General features: G+C 35.6%; 1 protein-coding gene across 1 annotated transcript in view; it reads left to right on the plus strand.

The window, feature by feature from the left end:
* POT1 (protection of telomeres 1) overlaps window positions 1-20,586 on the plus strand; it is a 74,589-nt gene extending 54,003 nt beyond the window's left edge. Inside the window, exons 11-20 of the mRNA XM_035338247.1 lie at window positions 2,585-2,745; window positions 3,444-3,532; window positions 4,556-4,594; window positions 4,982-5,138; window positions 9,335-9,540; window positions 12,359-12,494; window positions 14,170-14,264; window positions 15,820-15,911; window positions 19,317-19,422; window positions 20,410-20,586. Of these exons, the coding sequence (XP_035194138.1) occupies window positions 2,585-2,745; window positions 3,444-3,532; window positions 4,556-4,594; window positions 4,982-5,138; window positions 9,335-9,540; window positions 12,359-12,494; window positions 14,170-14,264; window positions 15,820-15,911; window positions 19,317-19,422; window positions 20,410-20,522 (1,194 nt within the window). The 3' untranslated portion in view covers window positions 20,523-20,586. The remainder of the gene's footprint in view (window positions 1-2,584; window positions 2,746-3,443; window positions 3,533-4,555; window positions 4,595-4,981; window positions 5,139-9,334; window positions 9,541-12,358; window positions 12,495-14,169; window positions 14,265-15,819; window positions 15,912-19,316; window positions 19,423-20,409) is intronic.
* The last annotated feature ends 1,639 nt before the right edge of the window (window positions 20,587-22,225 follow it).

Below are 22,225 nucleotides of genomic sequence, written 5' to 3' on the forward strand. Positions count from 1 at the left end.
TATCAGTGAGCCTTCTTGCATGCTTCTGTTGCAGATGGGCAATAGAAAGGAAAAGAGGACCCCAGAAAATCAGGGAATTTTTCCTAAAGTTCCATTTTGGCATATGGACGGAGATGCTGTACGTTACTGTATTGATACAGATGTATGAGATGCTCCTCTTCTGGGGGTGGGGAAAAAAGAGTTGCAAAGGATGTTTGTTACCGTAACTGAGTCATATTCCAGAAAACATTTTGTTACTATGAATTTATGGTTAGATATGGATTCAGTTAATGCAAGTGGTGATACTATGAAAAATAAATTATCCAGTATCATATATATGTTATGTCCGGTACTTTCTTTCTTCCAGAATGCTTATGGACTTAAGGTTCTTAACTGGATTTAGAGCAGATGGATGGATCTCCTTAAGGGAGATCCTCCTTTAGGAAGGATCCTCCTTTAGATCCTTCCAGATCTAAAAAGTGACTTAGCTCTTATAGAAGGTAAAGATGGGAAGACCGACATAACCTAGGTGCAATGTTTTTGAAGCATTTATTTAGAGGAAACATATGAAAAAAGGGCAGTAAACTGATGTTACGCTGTGTGCTTTATAATCTGAATGTTATCTGGTTTTGTCTGTCGAGTAGGAGATAACATGAAACCTTCAGAAGCACCTCATTTCTAGCCTGCTAGCATCTAACAGTCCATCACCAGTAATTTCAGGTTATGCAAATATAAGAGTGATGATACTAGTTATTGCCCATAACCACATATGGTAAGTTGTGTAAAACGAGTGAGATGCTTTCAATGGACAAAATGAGCAGCCCCTAATATATAGATAATTAAAACTCTGGTAGGAGCTCTATGGCAGAAGCAAAGTAGGTGCTGGCTGAAGTGCAACTTTATGTCCCAAGTGCCTGAATTTAAATATCTGCTGCCTTTTTCTTTATTGTTTAAAGAAGCAGTTTGATACCAGTATTATATAGTTGTAGGCTGTTCCTTGATACAGATTCCAGAAGGATTCTGTGCTGCTCTACGTCCTTTTGTGCATCCAGATGTTTATCTACATGTAATCTTAAGACCTGGCCAAACCAGTCTAATAGGTATACTTTCTTTACACAGGCAGATAGTGATAGGACATTATATGGAAATAATATTATATGGAGAGGTTTTAAACTCAAAGAGGGGAGATGTAGATCAGATATTAGGAGGAAATTCTTCACTCAGAGGGTGGTGAGGCACTGGCACAAGTTGCCTGGAGAAGCTGTGGATGCCCCATCCCTGGAAACGTTCAAGGCCAGGGTGGATGATGCTCTGAGCAACCTGGTACAGTGGGAGGTGTCCCTGCTTATGGCAGGGAGATTGGAACTAGATGGTCTAAGGTCCCTTCCAACAGAAGCCATTCTGTGATTTTTGGGGGGTTTCTACAGTTCAAAGTTACTCTGTCACTGGCTATTGGTGTATCTAAAATTAGAGCTAAAGCTGAAATAAGGCTTAACAGACTGGCTGCTGTAATATTAATGTTAATGGAATTCCATTTAAAATAATTTATCATTTATATAGTGCTATTTAAAAGATACTTAGGGTGAATATAAATCCAGGTTATTTAATATATGTAGCTTACCATCTATCAACTGAATCTTAGGTTAGACTTTAAGAAAATTATTTAGGTGCTAGTAAATTTGATTCAAAGGCCTTTAAGTCACATCATAGGAAAGTTAACAATATAATGAAGTCTCCAGATTATCTACCTCTAGAACATTGGTTTGGTTTTTTTTGGATGGAGTTGGTGATAGAGAGGGATAAAAGGAGTGAAATTCTGAAATAAAAACAAGGTTGTAAAGATATGTTTAGCGGTCACCACTCTGTAACTTCTTTCTGAATAGGGACTTGTGTAAGTCCATTTGTGTAACTGAACCAAACTTTTAGAGAACACAAAATAAGCGAAACATGAAGTACACACTCTATGTACTCCCTGGAAATCTGGGAGACTTTGGAATCCATGTCTCAAAATCTTTGAATTTCTAATACATTTCCTTTTGTTCTGGCATAAAAAAAAATATTACCTGTAATGTAAAAGTGAGATACAGTAGAGAAACCTGTGTAAGCAGATGTATACATAAAGAGATAACATGCTGATGGACACGGTGTGAATTGCTGAGGATAATCATACATGGCAAAGTTGCAGCACGTTGGTCTCTTGAGGGTTGCATTGAGAATATAGAAGACAAACTGCCCTCGGGAAAATAATACATTGGCTCCCTTAATCTGTATGCCTAAGACTGCTTGAGAATCAGATTTTGTAAGAAGACATGCTGGTTCTGAAAGCAGCCTTTGCTGCCAGTAATGTCTTATAAAGCAAAATGCACAGGTCAACCCAAGAGGTTTTGGAGTATCCATCTTTGAAAATATTCAAAACCCAGCTGGACAAGGCCCTGAGAAATCTGCTCTGAGCAGGGTGGTTGGTGAGACGATGTCCAGAGGTCCCTGCCAAGCTTAGCTATTCTGTGATTCTGTAAAAACAGGGAGAGAGCTTTATGAGGCCTACATTTTTCCAAGTAAACAGCTAACTTTGTGTTACCAAATATTTTCTTTTTATTTTTTTAAGATTGGAAGTTTTCTGAGAATTTACAGTATTCATACAAAACAAGCAAGTGCTGAAAATGAAGATGTTTCACATGTAGAATTCCATCTTCATGGTGGCACCTGTTACGGTCGAGGAATAGGAGTGTTACCAGAAAGTCACCCAGATATTAAAGAACTAAAAACGTAAGTTCTATGTTTTTTTTTTTCCTAGATGATTCTGGAAAACAGCATTACAACTGTACCAATTTAGAGTTGTAAATGGATGTAAGAACCAGAAACTCTGGAACAGAATATGCCTTTAGCACTGCTAATGTGAACAATTGGTATCTGGGAGGATAAGTAAATGAAAGGTAATTTTTTTTAATTGGGAAATTAAGATTTCTATTTTATAGTGCTGTAATGAATCTCCAACTCTAACGTACTTACTATGTTCTATAGTGACATTTTTTAGAGAGAAAAGCCATGGTTAAGCTTTAGGGCACTTTAAGCATATGCATATATGTTAGTTACAAATAGTCTTAAAAGATGTTTAAAATGAAGCATGTAATATAAAACTTTTCTGAACCAAGTTTATACACAAGGAAAAGCTAAACAACCAAAGTCCCTGTTCCTTTATCGAGAATATAGAATTTCTTTTGGCACTATGTTGTGTTTAAAGTTCCAGAAGTGCTTTGGGAAGGAATGTCACCTACATTCATTAATATGCAGTCCTGCAACTTATGATTCAGTTGAGTTTTATATCTATGCTCGAGAATTTGTCTGAACATTATACCTGTGTATTGATAAACAGTAAGTTTCATATACATAGTCTCTCATTCATATATCTATATATACACATGAGAGACTATTAGATTATAATATATGTAGCCATTTATTTTTAGATTCTTAGAATCTGTGGAACTGGCAGACAGTCAGAATATGGATAGCATGTCTTCGCTGGAATTAGATAGCACTTCTAGCAATATTGCAGGTAAGAATAATTGAAAACTGATTTCCTCTTCCTTCTTATATATATATATATGATCAAGATAAGGTTACAGTTATTGCTTCTCTAAATGTGTGATATTACTTTCACATACAAAGTGTTAGAGAATTCTTTTGATTTATTAGACTGGAAATTGACCTTACATTGTCCTATCTCACAGAAGCCTTTCACATACATTGAAAAATATTTTCATAGAAGGTAGTGAATAAATTATTAAACAACGGCTGGGTTCTTAATCGTACTATATTAGGTCATAAAGTTGAGTGTCATAACAAATCGCTCTCTCTAACAGAAGGTTTGTTAAAGACAGACACTGGAAATGCCACTGCACAGCTGCTTGCTGAGGAGAATTTCCAAATCCATCGTGTGGAAAAGTTGTGTTAGTGGGAGAGTGGCAAAGTATGGTGCCATGGAAAAACAGTAGCTTATGGACAGTTCTCCAGATCCTATATTAATAATTTTAATGGTATTTTTATCTTAGAATAAAAGTAATTAAAAGTTAGTTAAACTCTAAAGCTGGTTGCACACAGTCTGCATCCTTGCTTCTGGCTTTTAAAATCCTACAGTAGAATACTTAGAAAGAATTTTGAACACATTTACTGCACTGTGTATGTGTAGTAGCAGCTGTTCAGAGGAGGGACCAGGCAGTCCATATTTGTGTTAGAATGTCTGGATTCTTGTCCAGAAAGATTGCAGAGGGATAAATACAGTTTATATCAGCAGTTATCATTCATTGTATACACTATGAAAAATCAGAAAGAGTTCATTTTAATGAGCATTGCTATTTAATATATACACGAATTTCTGCTCAAGTATACTAGGTTTTGACATCTAATATTTGTCTCCTGTTTGCTTTTCTTCTTTTTTTGTTATATTGTTTTCATAGGTTATTAGGATTTCCATTTTGTGTTCGACTTTTTGTTGTGTATTTGTCTGTCTATCTGGTTTTGTATGTCCACATGGTAAAGAAGAAAAGGAAAATAATTAGGAAATTTTTCTTGATTTCAGATCTTGAATCACAGAGATGTCAGCAATTATCTGTTACAGGTAAGGAACATTTTGAGGACAAAATGAAGTTTATTTCTACTAAAGAAAAAAAAAAAACTGTTTTTGAGACATCAGCTCAAATGTTGAATATCCATTACTTATTACAGTAAGAACTATTATAAGATTCTAAGTTTATGAATTGTTTTTATGAAGGAAAAAAACATGTAGGTATCTTATTTCCATATGTTGAGTTTCTACATCATGATCCCACAGCCTTATCTTAAAGGTTGCAGTAGCACGCTGTATTAATAAAACTGAAGCTGCAACTTCGAGGGCAAAGAGAAGGAGAGAATTAAGAGAAAATGCATACCTGCAGTGACTGTTCTGCATATTCCAAATATGTTGTTTAATAGGTATGTGTGGCTTTTTGTTGTTGTTGTTTTGCAGTATTGACAGATCATCAGGAGTTGAGTAACACAGTACTGAAAACTATTCGGAACAGCAGAGCTCCTCAACAATATCGCATTAGAGCAAAGCTGAGAACTTTTAAACCCCAGAAGCTCTATCAATCTATTAAACTTCATTGTTCCAAATGCAATTCTTTGTAAGTGATTTACACAGTAAAATTAATTTAGAAATTGTTCTATGTGTTTTAGGATGTCTAGATTTTCAGTGTATTTTTATCTTCTTTTTGTGTAAAATGAGCTGAATTTAAATTTATTTCATTTTGAGCAAAGATTTGAAGCTCACTGGTAATAAGAAAATTTGAAATCATCAGATGGGTTGCAGTTACAGAATCCTCTTTGCACTTTCAAAACAATTTTTCTTTATTTTCAAATTTGACAGTGAGCATTTCTTATGCTGACATTGTATTTAAATACTTGGTTCTGTCTTTCAGATTTAAAATAGGATGTGCAAAAGGGTGTGATAGTCATAGAACCATAGTCTCTAAGTTATGGTCAGCATTATTATGTCTTTGGATAAAAAGAATCTTCCAGAGGAGGCCTCTTTTCTTGATCCAAAAATACCAGGGAAATAACATTCATCTCACTATTTTTGTCTTTTTTTTTTTTCTGACTCGAGTTAGTTCACTCACCAATTTTATGATTGTTATTTCCCCTGTAATGTGGTTTCTCATTGTATCAAATGTTGTTTGGTTAAATAATCTCACCTCAAAACAGCCATTTCTACTGTAATCTCTCTAAAATGAGGGAAAGTTTGCTTGACATAGTCTATTTTCAACTAAAATATAAAGTGACATGCATTTTAGTGCTATTCATGATCATCTGAATCCTGTATCACCTTTTTTTTGAGTGTGTGGGTTAGCCTCACATCAGTCCTGAGCAAACAGCTTTATGTTAAACTGGTGTAAAATATTTCCTTCTTTAAGTGATGGCATGTTAGCATTCTCATATCCTTTTGGATTTTTTTGTGTAATAAAAATTTATTAGAAATGAAAGTCACTGAGACAAGAAAATGCCCATACTAGCTTTTCCTGGTACTTTTGGGTGCAAAGTAATATGCTTGCTCCTTTAACAGTATTTCCCATCAGATGTTGTTATAATATTATCTTGGTTGCTGATGTAAGTAGTGCTTCATCATCTTCAAAACATAGACGTACTTGATCTTTATTGCCAAGTATAAAAAGGAAATAATTACCAAGTGTCTCTGCCACTTTTTAGACATAATTACCAACTCTATATAAGCCTGTAGAATTGGTAGGATTTTTTGTTCCTTTTGAGCTTTATCCTTATCCCACAATTTTACTTGACTTTTTATGTATTCTTGACTTGTTAGATTCTCCATTCCTGTTTGTCTCCTGCTGTTTCACAAAGTGCTGCCATCTTTTTGCCTCATAATTAGGACAGACTTTCAACCAGAAAGATTTGCAAGCCTTCAGAGTATTTCTTACTACTACTACTGCTACCATCCTGCAGCAGTGATGGGACTACTTGCAGTGATTTTCCAAAAATTTAACTTCTCTGTTCTCAACATCGTGTGTCAGGTGAAAGGAATCAGTGAAATACAATACTGTAGCTTGAGTTGAGTGAATTAAAAGGCCAGAGAAGGAAATGTAATTCTTACATATTCTGCTGTGGCAAATAAGTTGTTTCCTGTTTTAGCATATACCGAAGAGCTTGACTGAGGAAAGTTCAATGTGAGTTTGAACTTTTAACCTTCTGCAGTAAGATGCTTATAATTCTTCATACATAAAACCCTAGTGAGAGGTGTATTTTTTTTTTTTCAGACTTTGAAAGATTCCCTGTAAATAGCAAAATATTCTCAGAATGACTGAGATTGGACAGATCTTCTGGAGGTCATCTTGTCCAACCTCCCTGCTCAAGCATGACCACCTGGACTATGTCTATGTGGTTTGTGAATATTACCAAGGAGGGAGACTCCGCAACCTTTCTAGGCAACCTGTTCCATTGCTTAGCCACCTGCACAGTAGAGTTTCCTGATGTTCAGACAGAACCTATTGCGTTTCAGTTTGTGCCCTTTACCTCTTGTCCTGTTGCAGGACACCACTGAAAAGTGTCTGGCTTTGTCCTCTCTGCCCCTCAGGTATTTATATGAATTGATGAGATACCCCCCCCCCCCCCCCCCAATCATTTTTGTGGTCCGTTGGACTATGTTATGTCCAAGTCTCTCTCGTACTGGGAAGCCCAGAACTGGACACATTACTCCAGCTGTGGTCTCACCACTGCAGAGTAGAAAGTAAGGATCACTTCTCTCAACCTGCTGGCAATACTTTGCCTAATGCAGCCCAGGCTGCTATTAGCCCTCTTTGTGGTGAGGGTATGCTACTGACTCATTTTCAGCCTAGTGACCACTGGGACCCCCAGATCCTTTTGTACAGAGCTGCTTTTAAGCTGGGTAGCCTCCATCATGTACTGGTGCATGGGCTTGTTCCTCCCCCTGTTCACATGGGCTTGTTCCTCCCCCTGTTCACATGGGCTTGTTCCTCCCCCTGTTCACATGGGCTTGTTCCTCCCCCTGTGCAAAACTTTGTGCTTCCCCAAGGTCCCTGTGAACTTCCCTGCCAGATCATTTCTTCAGCCTGTTGAGATTGTCTTGGATGGAAGCATGACCCTCTGGTGTATCTGCCATCCCCTCCAGTTGTCAGCAAACTTGTTGGGGGTTCAGATAATTAATGTTCAGATAATTAATGAAGGTGTTAAACAGGACTGGATCCCATATTGACACCTGGAGTACTCGGCTAGTTACTGGCCTCCAATTAGACTTGGCACTCTTCACACCACTGATTACCATCCTCTAGGCTCACGTATTTCCAAATCACCTCACTGTCTGTCCATTCAGCCTAGTCACCAACAGCTTGTTCATCTATGAATATATTATGGGACTTACTGTCAAAAGCCTTACTAAAGTTCAGGTGGACAACATCTGTGGCTCTTCCCTCATTACCAGACTGGTCATTTCATCATAGAAACTTATAAAGTTGGTCAAGCATGGATTCCCGTTGGTTAATCCCTGCTGACTACCACTGATGATTTTCTTGCCCTTCATGTACCTGGAAATGGTTTCCAGGATTATCTGCTCCATCTTCTTCCCAGGGATAGAGACAAAGCTGTCCAGCCTTTAGTTCCCCTTGTCCTCCTTGCCCTTTTTTGTACATGGGAGTGATGTTTGCTTTTCTGTTATTGATATAAATGGAAATAGTTTTATTTGTATATTCACATTAAAGAGATTACAACCCTCGGGTTTCATTTTGCTGAAAACCAATTTGTTCTATTCCTGCCTGTGTGGGAAATCTACAGGCTGTAGAGGCCAGAAGTTTAACTTTTCCATTTAAAATAGTTATCCAGGAACACAAGTGGAAAGAGTTCACACGAACAGCAGCAGTGTGCTCATGAAATGAAAGTTCAGGTTCAACAAGACTTTTGTGTATCAATTTTACAGTTATAGCAGAAGAATATCAAAGTTTGGGCTTTATATGCAGGAGTTGTTCTATTGACTAGAGCAAGCTGCTCTTGGGTTTGCAAGATAAATCATTGAAGTAAGCTGCAGGAGTTGTTGGTATTTTCTCTTTAACTTCACTCTGAAGGTTGCTATCTACTTTCTCCAGTATTTTATGAAATAGCCCAAGCCCTGCCCAGGCAGGTCTGCCTTGCTTAGGAGAAAACATCCCAATGTGTTTTTTTTTTCTTTCTGTACCACCTGTTGGCTCTCTTCCTGTTGGCAATGCTGTTAAAATTTGAATTCCTCACATTATTATTTCCTTTATTATTTCCTTGTGGGTGACAACTGGAAATGGTGCTCTCTAATACAACAGGGAAAAACAAAAAACTCTGTGACGCAGAGTTGCAGATTTTCCTTTTACAATGCATATGTGAAGCAATTCTACTTCTGCACTTTTTTTTTCTTTCTCCAAAATACACAAAGTAAAATAGGCTGGAACATAAAACTGGAATTTGTATGAGCTTGTAAGGTCTTTTAGTTCCTCTAAAGGGTATGCAATTGTGTGGCTTTTTTAAGGCCGAACTGAAATCCCTTAAATCTTACTTGTTTTTCCATGGATTTACATGTGTGAACAAAGCCACTAGGCTGCCTTTGCTCATAGGTAAGCTTACATTACTCCATGTATTTGTTAAAATGGAATTGAATTTTCTTAATATAACTTGCTATATAGCTCTTAATGCCTAAATTGATGTAAAAATGTATGTATTTTTTTTCCTGTATAGACTTTGTCTCATGACTTTTAGTATTTATTCAGAGTTCGGTCTTCCTTGTTACTAGATTGCTGTTAGTATAACATATTAATTTTGAAAATGGTTTTAGGCAAGAAGTTCCAGATGGAGATGCCTTTGACTTAATTTTGCAAGGCTGTGCAGTTACTCCCCCAAACCCAGAATTACACAGTACGTCCTGGTACGAATCTGTAATGTGGACTACGCAAGGCCAGAAACAAAGGAAAATAACTATTCATTTTGTAAAGCACGATGAGATGCTTCTATATCCTGAAGATACCTTGCTTATGATAGAAGGTAAGATAAATAAAATACAAATATCACTTATGGCACAGTGTCCACTCTGGGTGTACATATAATTAAAGTTAAGATATGTTCAATTTACATTCACTGTAAGTAGTAATAAACATAAAGGCATTTTCTTAAAAAAGGAAAACTCAGCTGGAACTTTGTTAATGTTGTAGACACAGATGAAAAAGTCGTCTTTGAAGACTCGTAAGATTGGTCAGGTGCTTCTTCTACCTATTCTAAGCTATAGTAGTAAGTTTATTGGTGGTTCTCCTGAAATTAATATGTGACTATGTTGTTTTCCAGCTGTGCTTACTGATTTTTGGTTCACATTTGAAGTCTGGTTGAGTCTTCTAAAAATAATTTTTAGTCTTGATATTGTAAAGGTGTGGAAGTCATATGATACAAGCTTACATTTAATTTTGTCAGCCTCTGGATGTCAGTGTTGTTTCAGATAAATAGAGCTTCTTGCAGCCTATTTTTTTAAAATCAGATTTGCTTCAGGGAAGAGAAATATCCACTAAAGTTTAAATAAAGCAATTTAGCAAGAATCCAAATAAGGAATATTTTTGATAGAATAAGAATAATAAATTCTCAGTACAAAACAAAGTCCTTAAAGTGCCGAAGTATTGGTGTGAATAAGTAAATGTGAGTCAGGTGGTCCTTTGCATCAGGGTCAATAGCAAACCATTTCTGTTTCCTGCTAGGTTTTATGTTTTACTAGTTCTGATAGCAGGCTTATGCCTCTGACATGTTCCAAACTGGATTTGTGTGTATGTGTTTGTGTAATCCAACCGTATCTTTGCGGGGAAAAAAAGAAAAAATATTTCTACTGTGTTCTTTTAAAATAACTAAAACAAAACTTGTTCTTTTTCAGATATTAAAATGCCAGCAACTCAGTATCTGTGCATGTGGAAATAAGTGCTTCATGTTGGAGCATAGTCAGTGTTTTAGCTCCTTTTTCTTTTTTTCCCAGGACGTTGATCATGAACCCGTTCCAAGCCATATGCTACTTTCACTTTCATCTTACAAGTTTTTGGAAGTTAAGATTTTGAAGTCTCCCTAGAAATCTTCCTAATACTTTTCCAGATATAGACCAAACTCCAAGGCCAAATGCATTATGACAGCTAATAGACAGCCATGGTCAAGGTTGTTTGTTTGTTAAACACAAGCAAATTTCTCTTGTCTAACATGAGACTCTATTCTTCCCTATGATCATTATACTGAAGCAAGAACTTCCTGTCTTGTGTTTGGTACCTATTGCACTGGAATTGAGGAAATAGTTGGATATGGACAGAACTTTTAGGTGAGCCTTCATAAGGAGTGAGGAAAATCTATAACCATTGCTGCAAATCAGTTGAACTGACCAGTGAAATGTTAGGTAACACGTAGATTATTGATCCTTGCATATTCTCATTATTTCTAATGATATGAATCACAGTGATTTCACATAACCCCTGGTAATTCTGTATGTTTTATGCTAGTCTCTTAGGAGCCAGAAAATATTCACTTGATGCAACTTCATATTAGAGCAAAGTTGGAAGTCTGGAGGCCTTTTAGCAATGCAATAGTTAAAACTACCCTGAATTCAGTATATTTATTACTTTGATGAGATTTACCTGCATGTGAGAGGCTTTAACCACATCACTGGACTTGGAGGACCTTTGGAGAAGCTATTTCAAATATATCTGTCTGTTTTCCTTAAACTTTTTTTTATCAGATGTTCATTGAAGATGCTTCATGTTACTGTGCGTTTTTGTTTCACCAGTAATAATGCACCTGTATTGATTTCTTCTCTAGTTAGATCTGCAATACAAGTTACAAATACATACATTAAATGTTTTACATCCCAGAGCCATAATTGCTTGACATAAAATCTTTGAAAGGTCTTATAGTTAGCGATAAACAAGAGTTGTAGAAAATATTTATTTTGTTTGCTCACTTTTTTATTGTGTGTTGTTCAGTAGTTGGTTAAATAGTATGTTTTTATTGAACTGTTATTTCCAAATAAGTAGGGAGGAACTGCTGACTCCCTCAAGTGTAGAGAGGCCTTGCAGAGAGATCTTGACAGACTAGAGGGCTGGGCAGTCACCAACCGCGTGAAGTTTAAAAAGAGTGAGTGTTAGATTCTGCACCTGGGGTGGAGGAGTCTTGGGTATACACTCAGACTGGGGCACAAGAGGCTGAAGAGATCCGTTTTCTAGATCCCACAGGTAGGGATCTAGGGTTTTTGGTTGACAACAAGTTGAATATAAGCTAGCAGCATGCCCTGGCAGCCAAAAGGGCCAACCGTACCTTGGTGTGCATGAGGCACAGCATTGCTAGCTGGTTGAGGGAAGGGTTTATTCACTGTTCTGTGCTGGTCAGCCTCCTGTCAAATGTGATGTGTTTAAATTGGTACTTTTTCATAAACTGATAATTGGAAATTAATAGATTTTTGCCACTTAGAAGCTGGAAAAACAGTTACTAAGATGAAGTTGCACGGTTTCTTTATTCATTCTTTTTAAGACAATTGCTAGTAAAATCATAGTAGAAATGATATGGAAGTGATTTGAACTAAATAGAGCTTCATGGTGGCCATGATAACTCTAAGGAAGATATTAAGACATCTGCTCTAATAAATGTCCATCTTTGTTTTTTCTTTTTTTTTTTTGAGTTTGATGTTGAGGTAGTGAGAAGATAATGGACCTTTTTTCCTTTTTTTTCCCATAATGGGTTTCAGTTTTTAGTGGAAGTCCTGAAATGAACATCCAATCAGCCAAGAAACACAACTTGTTCAATTTATTCTTGATTACAGTTTAAGAAAACATTTTTCTGTTTTTAATAGGTGGAACATCAAAAGAAATCTGGAAGCTTACGAGAAGATTTAAATGTGTTATTCCTGTGAGATCCACAAAAAATGATCTTGAACTATTAGATCTTTCAGCTCCTTTTCTTTTACAAGGAAAAGTAAAATATTATGGGTAGGTTAAAAATATTTATTAATATTTTAAGAGTTACAGTATTAAATGGAGATCATTTCCTTCAGTAATTCAAACAACAGTGCTCAAGGAATAATGTGTCCAAAGAATCTTTGATACAAAGGATGTATAAAAGCATCCTTTTGACTGAACTGTAGTTGGGTATCTCTCTCACTTGCAGTGTAAAACATACACCTTTAATTACACAGCAACCCAGCTTCAGTCTTGCCTTTGGTCTGTGTTTACAGCGTTAACTACATAGACAGAAATGTGCATATGAGCCTCTTCAGGCTGCAGAATGCATAAATATTCCTTATGAGTCCAAGTCTCCTATTTTCTGGACAGTCAAATACCATTTTCTGGTCTTACTCAGTAGACTAAGATCAAAACATATGTTGCTTTAAAATTGTAAGTTTTTTTTTTTTTTACATAGATAACACAGACCCCAGAAAACGAATTCAGGCTGTCGATCCAAGTCTTGTTCTCTCTCTAATTCCTAATGTTGGGAAAGCTTGATTTTTGGACGACCTTTTCTCACCTTTTGCTGTATATTGAGATCCACAATGCTGCAAAATACCTTGCCTATTTGTGGATGCCAGTAGCTGTAGTAACAACTTCAGCAGGTGTCTGAATTCCACAGTTCCCAGAGCTGTGGAATGTGGTATACTCATCTAAGTCTGCTGACTGTGCTGTAACTTGGAATACTTTATTCCTGTTCAATGAGTGCTAGCAGCAGTATGTTTTCCCAGTACTGCACAGCAGCATACAGGTCAGAATGCTCAGAAATACCAGTTTACCTCATGCAAGCTACGAAGTCCTCCTTCTTGGCAGTCCTAATAACTTCAAGCAGAGCTCTGTGTTGCACTAAAAATAAACAAAAAAATCAATGCAGAAATATTGCATATTTTATGTGAACCCTAATGCCCTCCCATAAGGGCCTGATAAAATGAATACAGATACCATTTACTATAGTTTTGACTTTTCCAAATGCGGCTGTTCACAACTTTTTGAGATAAATAAAATTAACTTCATTGAGCTTGGTTTCATATCCCATGGATGGAATTAGGCCTGTTGACTTTTGACATGTAGCTCAAATAGATAGCACATGTTTAATTTGATGTCTAACTGTAACATGCTCGCACAGAAGCTTAATTTGGAAAAAATAGCTATTCTGTTATTTTGCTTGTTGAGGAAAATTAGAAGAACTTTGGAAATTTTTCATTATTTTCATCCACTTGCAGCATTCAGTTACGATGCCACATTGTGTAAAATTCATAATGATATGTAAATATGTCAGCAGTAAAAGAAAGTGATAGCTTTAATAGCTCACTTAATGTTTGAACATAGGTAAAGTCAAATTTCTCTTCTAATCCTGTAGCGTTTTTAGAGGATGCTGTAAATTCAGATTAATTCTTGCTATTTCAAAATGAGATGTTTATATTGCTGAATAAATGAGTGGTGATATTTCTTCTCAGGGATGACTCAAAAGCAGCATTAAGGATTTTGATATAGTCTAAAGCCTACGTGTCCAGTGAAATAGTTGTTTAAAGCAGCAGTAGAAATACTTTTGTGCTCCCATTGAATAAGGAAATTTGAATGATTTATTTTCTGTGCAGAAAGCCTCTAGTATTAACCTTTCTGTGCTTGGTTGGTCTTACCATCTCGTTTTAAATGCTAGGTGCAAGCACTGTTCAACTCCAAAGCCTATTAAGAATCTAAGTTCCCTGGCAGCAGAACCACGACCATCATGGGAACCAACCGAAATAGCACAAGGTCAGCTGATGTGATACTGTCCTAAAAGTGTTTTGTGTCCTGATTCTTAAGTGTGTATACAAAATAGCGTGGTGTGCGGGTTGCAGGTTTGTATAGAAGGAGTGTACCTTTGAGTATACTGTAAAAAAGCTGTAAAATTTATTCACCTTTTACAAACTGAAATTAAATATTTACTTTTTTTTTTTCCTAGTATGAATTAAATATCCTATATGTGGAATAGTTTATTCTACCATAGATGTCACTAGTAAAGCTTGTCATAGTACAGATGTAATTAATCTTTGGTTGCATCGGTACAGATGTCATTTTTAAGCTGTGTATATGCTTGCAGTATTAGAAATTAGCAATGCTTTTCCTTTTGAACATGCAGTTTTTGTGACCTGACTAAAGCAAATCTTATTTAATGATTAATAGAGTTAAACTTTTCATCTGCAAGCCATGTCATGCTAAGCATATTGTAGAGTCTGAAAGAAGTAATAGATGAGAGGAAATATACAACAATCTGTGTGTTCTTGCTATGTGTTTTCCCTCTGTTACTTCATAGAGTCAACACATAAAAATTCTGGAGGGAAAATGGAGCTTAAAACTTCATAACACATTAAGGAAAAATAAAAGCATGTTTTCATGCTTACTAATTCATGTTCTTATATATAAGTTGGAATGTCTAGCAATATCTAAGCTTGATAAAGACTTCATAAAAGAAAAAAGAAAAAAGTATTCAAGCAATACAGTGGTTATCTTAAACTGTCATTTCGTTAAATAAATGTAAATACATGGTTAACTAACTGTGTTGCAGCAGCTATGACTGACGTAAACCTCAAAATGAAAGTGTTGTTAATTAAATGCTTTTCAGCATTTACATTATTTTATGTATATTATTCTTTCATCATCTGTATTTTCAGACTAAATGATAACCAACAAGTATATCAGATAAAACATAAAATGGCTAGCCAATTTAAGTAAATGTTCCCAGAAAAGATTGATGCTGAATTGCAGTAACTTTGTAAGTTTAAGATGTTTGCACGATGATGGTTGCTGTTACCAGTGAGATAATGAATATAGTCACTTACTTATAATGCATTATTTTCAGAACTGCCAGTAAAATTCTTCTGAGTAAGGGTTTACCTGATAGCTTTTACTATGTAATGTAAAAAAAAAAGCATTTTCTTCAGAAGATATGTTTTCAGGTGAAATACTGTTTTACCACTGCATTAAGAGCAAGTCTCTTAATCTTCTTTGAATAAGACAGTAAGAGTAGGAGGACCCTACAGAAAGATAGGATCCCTGATCTAAGCAAATATTATCTTTTCTTTTACTGGAGTAAGAGTATTCCAAAACATCTATGTATTTGTAGAGCCTCACTTGTTAAAGCGTTTCTGAGCAAATTGCAATGTGCTCTCAAGGTATGAACAGAGAGACTTTATTTTTTGGCCTATTGACTTCTGCTTTTAATTACAGTATTCAAAGTAAGTTACCATTAAAGAAGGAATAGTGTCAGTTTCAGTTGTTAGGTTTGTCTTGCATATTCACTACATAAAACGGCCATTTTTTTCTTCAGTTTTAGGTATTGAACCACTCCAGTATGTTTTTATTATGAAGTTTACACTGGTTGATGGAACAGGAGCACTAAATGCATACCTTTTTGATTACGTAAGTAAACCTTGGTAAAGACAGACTATAAGGATTATGTGCATTTAGAGTTTACTTGTTACTAGAATAGCAAATACTTATATAGAGGTATTTGTTCTAAGTTATTTGCATTGTTTTATGGTGACCATTACAAGTCTTGTAATGTTATCGGTACTGTGCATCAATGAAGATGCACAGAATATGATTTTTAGTAGTTTTTCAATAAAATATCAAAGTATAGAATATCAAAGCATAATGACAAAGCTGGAGCTAGTAGATAATTTTATCTTTCCATAGACTTTTATACATGGTGTAATTTCACTTTTTTTTAGCAGTGGTAAATTATGGAGCCTGAATGCTGTGTGAATGAGTTTAAGGATTTACTCAGGTAGCTTCTCAGTTCAAAATCTCATGACTTCTTTTTTTTAACTCCTAGTAGAATGTAGTATTACTTATCCATTTAGTAATTCCTGGTTTGTTGTTTTTTTCCATATGAAGTAGAAGAGGCCTTCCTTCCCCTGATCCTAGGCTGTAGCTATAACCATACAGATAACCATACAGATAAGTCTTTGATTCCTGAAGCAGTTTATTCCACTGCTTTGCTAACCTTAGGTAACCTTTGCTAACCTAATTAATCTTTCAGTCTTCTCTGAAACAACTAAAGGCCACTGAGACAATGAAGAACACATGCTTTTCCTGTCACTACACACTGAATGAGTTTTCCTTCCGAAGACTGAAAAAAGCACACACCAATAGTGTTATGCACATATAAATGCAAACGTATAAGAGATATAAGAGTGTTCCCCACCCATCCCCCCATATCAGAGTTCTTTATAAACTCTGATCATCCTCAGTGTTGTTCTGGGTTCTTTTCAGCTGGCCCACATTTTCCCTGACATGCTAACCCAGCTCCCTAGCATGAGTCATTGCCAGATAATGCTTCTGTCTGTAACTATAATGGTGATCATTGAATTTCTTGCTTCCTGATTCATGCTTGGTATAATCCCTACATTTCCAAGCAGAACCTCAGCTCTAAGAAATTATTTTGCATTCTTTGTGCAGTTGGTTCGACTTGCTTAAATCCAGTATTTTATACAAGTATCTAGTGGAAAGTGTTTTTGTTGTTGTTTTGTTTCTGTCTTAATGCCCTTCCAGTTTGTGAAGAAAAAAAAAATATTCTTCCCTCCTGTATATTTGCAGTTCCTTCAGCTTTGTTTTTCCTGTAAACATAGTGGACATATTTGTTATTCTATAAAGCAAGTCACATGTAAAGTCCTCAAAAGTACCAGACTTAGGTCCACTACATAATCCACAACTACTCTTCAGGATTTTTTGTTGTTGCTCTCCTTTCTACCCTAATTCTTAAGCTTTATTATTAGATTACCATTTTGATGCACAAAGATGGTTTGAGTAAGAATTTTCTGTGGTACTGAAGGTGAAGGATTTCTGACTGAAAAGAGATAGTATTTGCTTCTTACATCTCCAGTCTAGGGCAGATGATATTAGTCTAGCTATCTGCCTTAGTGAGTTTGCTCCTCTAAATGTATTGTTCTGTGCAACAAAAATATATGTCAACCTATACTTTTTTAAAACATATACATGCACACACATTTTAGGGATTGGTGCAGATTTTGATATGGTAGATTGACCATTTTGAAAAGGGAAAGCAATCAAAAAAGTGAGAAGAATTTGGTAAAGAAGTGAGAAGAACTTGGTGTTACATTCTAACTTTGTCTTTATATAAGTGCATCTGTGTTTTTTCTTATTCCAGTAATTCATAGCTGGGAATATTAGGATCTCAGAATACACTACTGGAGTAATACATCTGCACAAGTAGAATTGTGTCAGCATAGTGGCACTTGGGGCTTCTAATTTTCTTCAAGATGCGACAGAGAAACAATTTAGTGTTTTTTTTTCACTGCAGTTTAATACATAGTACTATTAAATGCTTTAAATATCTATTGAACTATATATTGTTTTACTAAACAATGTTGAATGTGACTTTAAAGAGAATTATTTTCCTTGTTTAAGACTCTAAAAATAATAATGAAAAAAAATGTATTTTCTTAAATACCACCGTGTATTAGCAGCAAAGGATATAAAAGACTGTAATCCTTGTTTGAACTAGTCATCTCCTCTTTCTACTGTGCATTGTCTTTTCATATAGAGAAACAAAACTGCAAAAGGGAGGTGGGGAAAAAAGGTTTTAAACCATCTCTTGATTCAGAATTCCAGAAATCCTTACTTCAGAGTAGTCCGGATTCTTATCAGGTATTGCTCAGTACTACAGCTCGGCTGAAAGAAAAAGAAACAGTTCTTTCTGAATTGCCAGTTGCCATTCCTTCTGGTGGTAACTTCAAAGGCAACCAATGCTTTCCAAGCCTGAACTCTGGTCCTTTAGCATCACCTGAGATGGAACTGAGCTACTTTGAAGTAAAACTTAACACCAGCTTCCAGTTGCAGTTTTACAGGAATGCTCTCAGTTCTTTTCTTTCTTCTTTATGTAATCATCGAATACATTGAAAAGGTGAATAGTCAGAAGAACTTGGAGTGAGAGAAAAAAGTAGTTATATGTGTCAGTTTTGCTATAGGATTATCTGCTAACTACCAATCATTTCTGTTAAATGTCTTATTCAAAAATTACACAAAAGGTAGATTATTGTGTTCATATTATTTTTAAAAGGAGAAATTGCCATCAAAAATTTGAACTCACTTCAGAAGCTATAAGGTGAATAGCCCTGAGAGATACAAGATTAGGTAACAAGCTTGGAAAAAATAAATGGGAGCTTTGTCAGTGATGTTGCTGTATATAGTTCAAAAAAACCCACAAACAACAACAAAAAAAATAAATGAAGAGGTATATTTAACATTTCCTTGCTCCTTTCGTATTTTATTCTTCCATGCATAAATGCATCCTGCATCATAAGCCCTTCTCCATTGTTTTTAAACTTTCAAAAAGAACTCAAAGAGAGTTTCACTTGAACTCCCTTTCAAGTGTGCAAGTATGAAGCCAAATTGCAGTGCCCCCTTGTTTTCAACTGACTTTGTTCCTCTGGGAACAAAGGGTTCTGTTCTCCGAGTGAGGGACTGTTGAGGAGAGCTGACCGTCCTCTCAAGCTTTAACATTGTCTGATAATGGAGATTTATGAGAAATACTTGCCAATTGCATGTACACATGTATGCAGGTATGTTAGTAATATATATGTAGTGTTTTCTGGGTGGCTTTAGTCCCTGAATGCTAAGGAATACTGAAAAACAGGCTACTATTTTTTTTTCTGACAGTTTGTCGTCTTCCTGTTAAAAATCATATTTTTCTTCTGTTAACTCTCTGGATAATTTAAGTTCTTTAAAAGGATAAGCAGTCAGGATTCTGGCTAATGGTTTCTTACCTTCTTCCAACGCTTTATGCTTTTTGTTCTCTTTCAGGAGAAGTTCTTCCAAATTCCTGCCTCTGAAATCTTAAGTAATAATTTTCTTCAGCAAAAGATGCAGATGACCATGAATACGCTTTGCCCTCCAGGAAGAAAATTAGGTTAGGTTGACGTTACTTTAAAGGGGGGGTGAGAAGGGAAAGTGTCTTTTTCTCTGCTATTACATATGCAAAGTCTTAGAATTGAACTTACGCATGGGTAAAACTCAGAACCAAGAAATTCAGGGAGTCTGTAAGGGGAGTTCCAGTTAATTTGCTTTTATGTATTTCTTCAATAGTAGAAGACCCTTTTGAGCAAGAAACGTAATGGTTCAGTAAATTTTCATGTGCCATGCAGTGGTGTGTGAATACAGTCACGTTTAGGTAGGCACTAACATGTTGATTGTATTCATACAGAAGTTTTCCAGAACTGTACTGAATGTCACAGCACATTAGGGTAAACTGAAAGGGAATTGAGTGTATTGCTCATGCTGTGGGTAAGATTCTTCTTCTGAATGCACGTACTGATTTAGAGCATCCCTTGCTACAGGAAACATCCATGGAAATTAAGCAAAAAAGCTTCAGCCCAGATTCAGTCAAAGAGATTTTCATACAGTATTTCTGCTGTGGCAGAAATTATCTATGCCCAAACCACACACATCCAAGGTAGCCACAGCTCCAACCTCAGGAGTGTACTCCACAAAGTACATGGATATTGATGACAACCATACCAAAGTCTTTACTTTTAAAAGACTGTCCTACTGTAAAGGGTGTAAAGGATTCCCTTTGAGACCAATTTCATTAGTCTTGAGACGAGTTTTTATTACTAGGAGGTCTTCATGCTACACTGTTGTACAACCACAACCAAGTGGTGTGGGGGTGGGAGTAGTCTGGGAAGCTGATTGGCATTGAATACCATTTCAGATGGTGCAGTAAATTTTAACATACAAACTGGAATACAAGTTATGAATTTTAATTTCAAATTAGTAATTCATTTTTATTCACTTTTAATATTTTACATGTTTAGATCCTAATTAAGATCCTGTTGAAGTTCTACTTCTATAAAAGTTAGAAATGAATATTAAATCATAATTTGCTTTTGATTTGTAGATGACTTGCCATGGCTGGAATGCTTCATCAAGTCCTATAACATCACAGATGGGAAGAAACAGCAAGTTTATTACCAAATTTTTGACACTACAGTTGCTGGAGATGTTGTATAGTAATGTGTTACTAGTAGAAAATAATTCAGTAAGATATTTTTTTTTTTTTGGTGGATTGGAGACTATAATAAAACCTATGTTCCTTTCTTAGGAATTCAGCCTGTGTGCATTAAGTTTTGGTTTCTGTATTGAGTTAAGGTGAATGGGAATTGTGTTTTGATATATTTACTACATTCCTGGCACACAGCCTTGTGATCTGAGTGCAGTTGGACGTAGTAAGCAATTGGGTGTCTGATGGAAGCAATCTAGTATCCTGCTATCTTTCAAAAAGGCAGTGATGAGGTTACTTTAAACTGGTGAATTTTACTTAGAAAATGCAGTCAGAATGATGCTGCTTAGTTCATTTCTATATTAAAATAAGTGTTGTCAGTAGGGATAAGGAAAAGGAGCTGTTCAGTAAACTTTAAAACTATTTTCTGCAAGCGTTTTGATGGCATAACAAATATGACCATGTAATGATTATCACTAAAGTTAAAGTCAAGTCATGAAAGTAAGCTGAAGTAAAATTGTAAACTGAATATCGGTATTCACTAGATTGTAATGACTTTTTAAGGTGACCCTATTGGGGACCAAAGTTGTTAGCATGTTTTTTACCTGGTTGTGTTTGCAAAGGCTCTCACGTACCGGGGTAGATTTTCTGTCAGATTACAGTGCCCGTATCCGACTTTTCTATCTTTCATTATCAGATTGTATGACTAAATTTAGAGAAACCAAACTAATATAGTGATGTCATGGCTTGAAAATACTGATGGAGTAGGAAAATTACTTGATGGTTTTACTTCTTATTCAGAAGTACATAGGACAAATTCAGGACGTTTCTCCAGTGATAATGTAGAAATCAGATGTTTCCCATCACAGAAAAATCACTTAATATTTACAACAGCTGTTTTTTTAAGGGACTTCAGAAGCAAGATGCAATACTTCTAAGTAGATTATTATTCTGATACCAGGTGACACTTTTTCTTAATTTTTATGGGATGCTTACTAGATTATACAATTAGTCAATTTAAAATTTCATCTACATATTTTTTGATACTCTAAAAATTTATAGTGAGTTTACGTGCCATAAACCTGGAGAATGTGTTCTTTATTGATCAGTGTATGGGGAGAATGAATATTAAAGGGTGGTTATTGCATATTTTAAATGCTAGGGAAAAACTCAACTTTGGAATGGGGCTAGCAGTTTACCAAAGAGCAGTACTGACTAATCAAACATTGCCCAAGTCTGTGAACAGACACATAAGAAGAAAAAATAATTGTAAAGGAGTTTATAAAACTTTAGACGCTGGCAGGATCCCAGTGACTTCAGAAGTTAGGGTTTAAATTGAAGGCAATCTTTTTCACTTTTCTTGTATATAGTGCATGAAAACTTTTGAAGATATTTTGATTTTTTTAGATTTTTGTTAACAACTGATAACAGATACTGATAATGTACATTTTATTGTAAATAAGTCTTTTCATCACATCCCGTGTCTGAGTTGCCTGTTAGAAAACTGACACTTTTCTGCTGTTGAATATTGTATTAAAACGTTTTATTAAAGATTTTTCCAAATACTGTGTTTTTTGTATTTGAATTCTAGTTCCTAGTTCATAAGACAGTGAAAACTTAGTCATGAATAGCCTTCCTCCAACAAAATGCGTCGAGTGCTTGTATAGTTCGTTGATGGAAACGTGCACATTTAATTCTCTTTCCAAATATAATT

The sequence above is a fragment of the Oxyura jamaicensis genome, chromosome 1 (genome assembly GCF_011077185.1).
Source record: "Oxyura jamaicensis isolate SHBP4307 breed ruddy duck chromosome 1, BPBGC_Ojam_1.0, whole genome shotgun sequence".
NCBI classification, from domain to species: Eukaryota; Metazoa; Chordata; class Aves; order Anseriformes; family Anatidae; genus Oxyura; species Oxyura jamaicensis.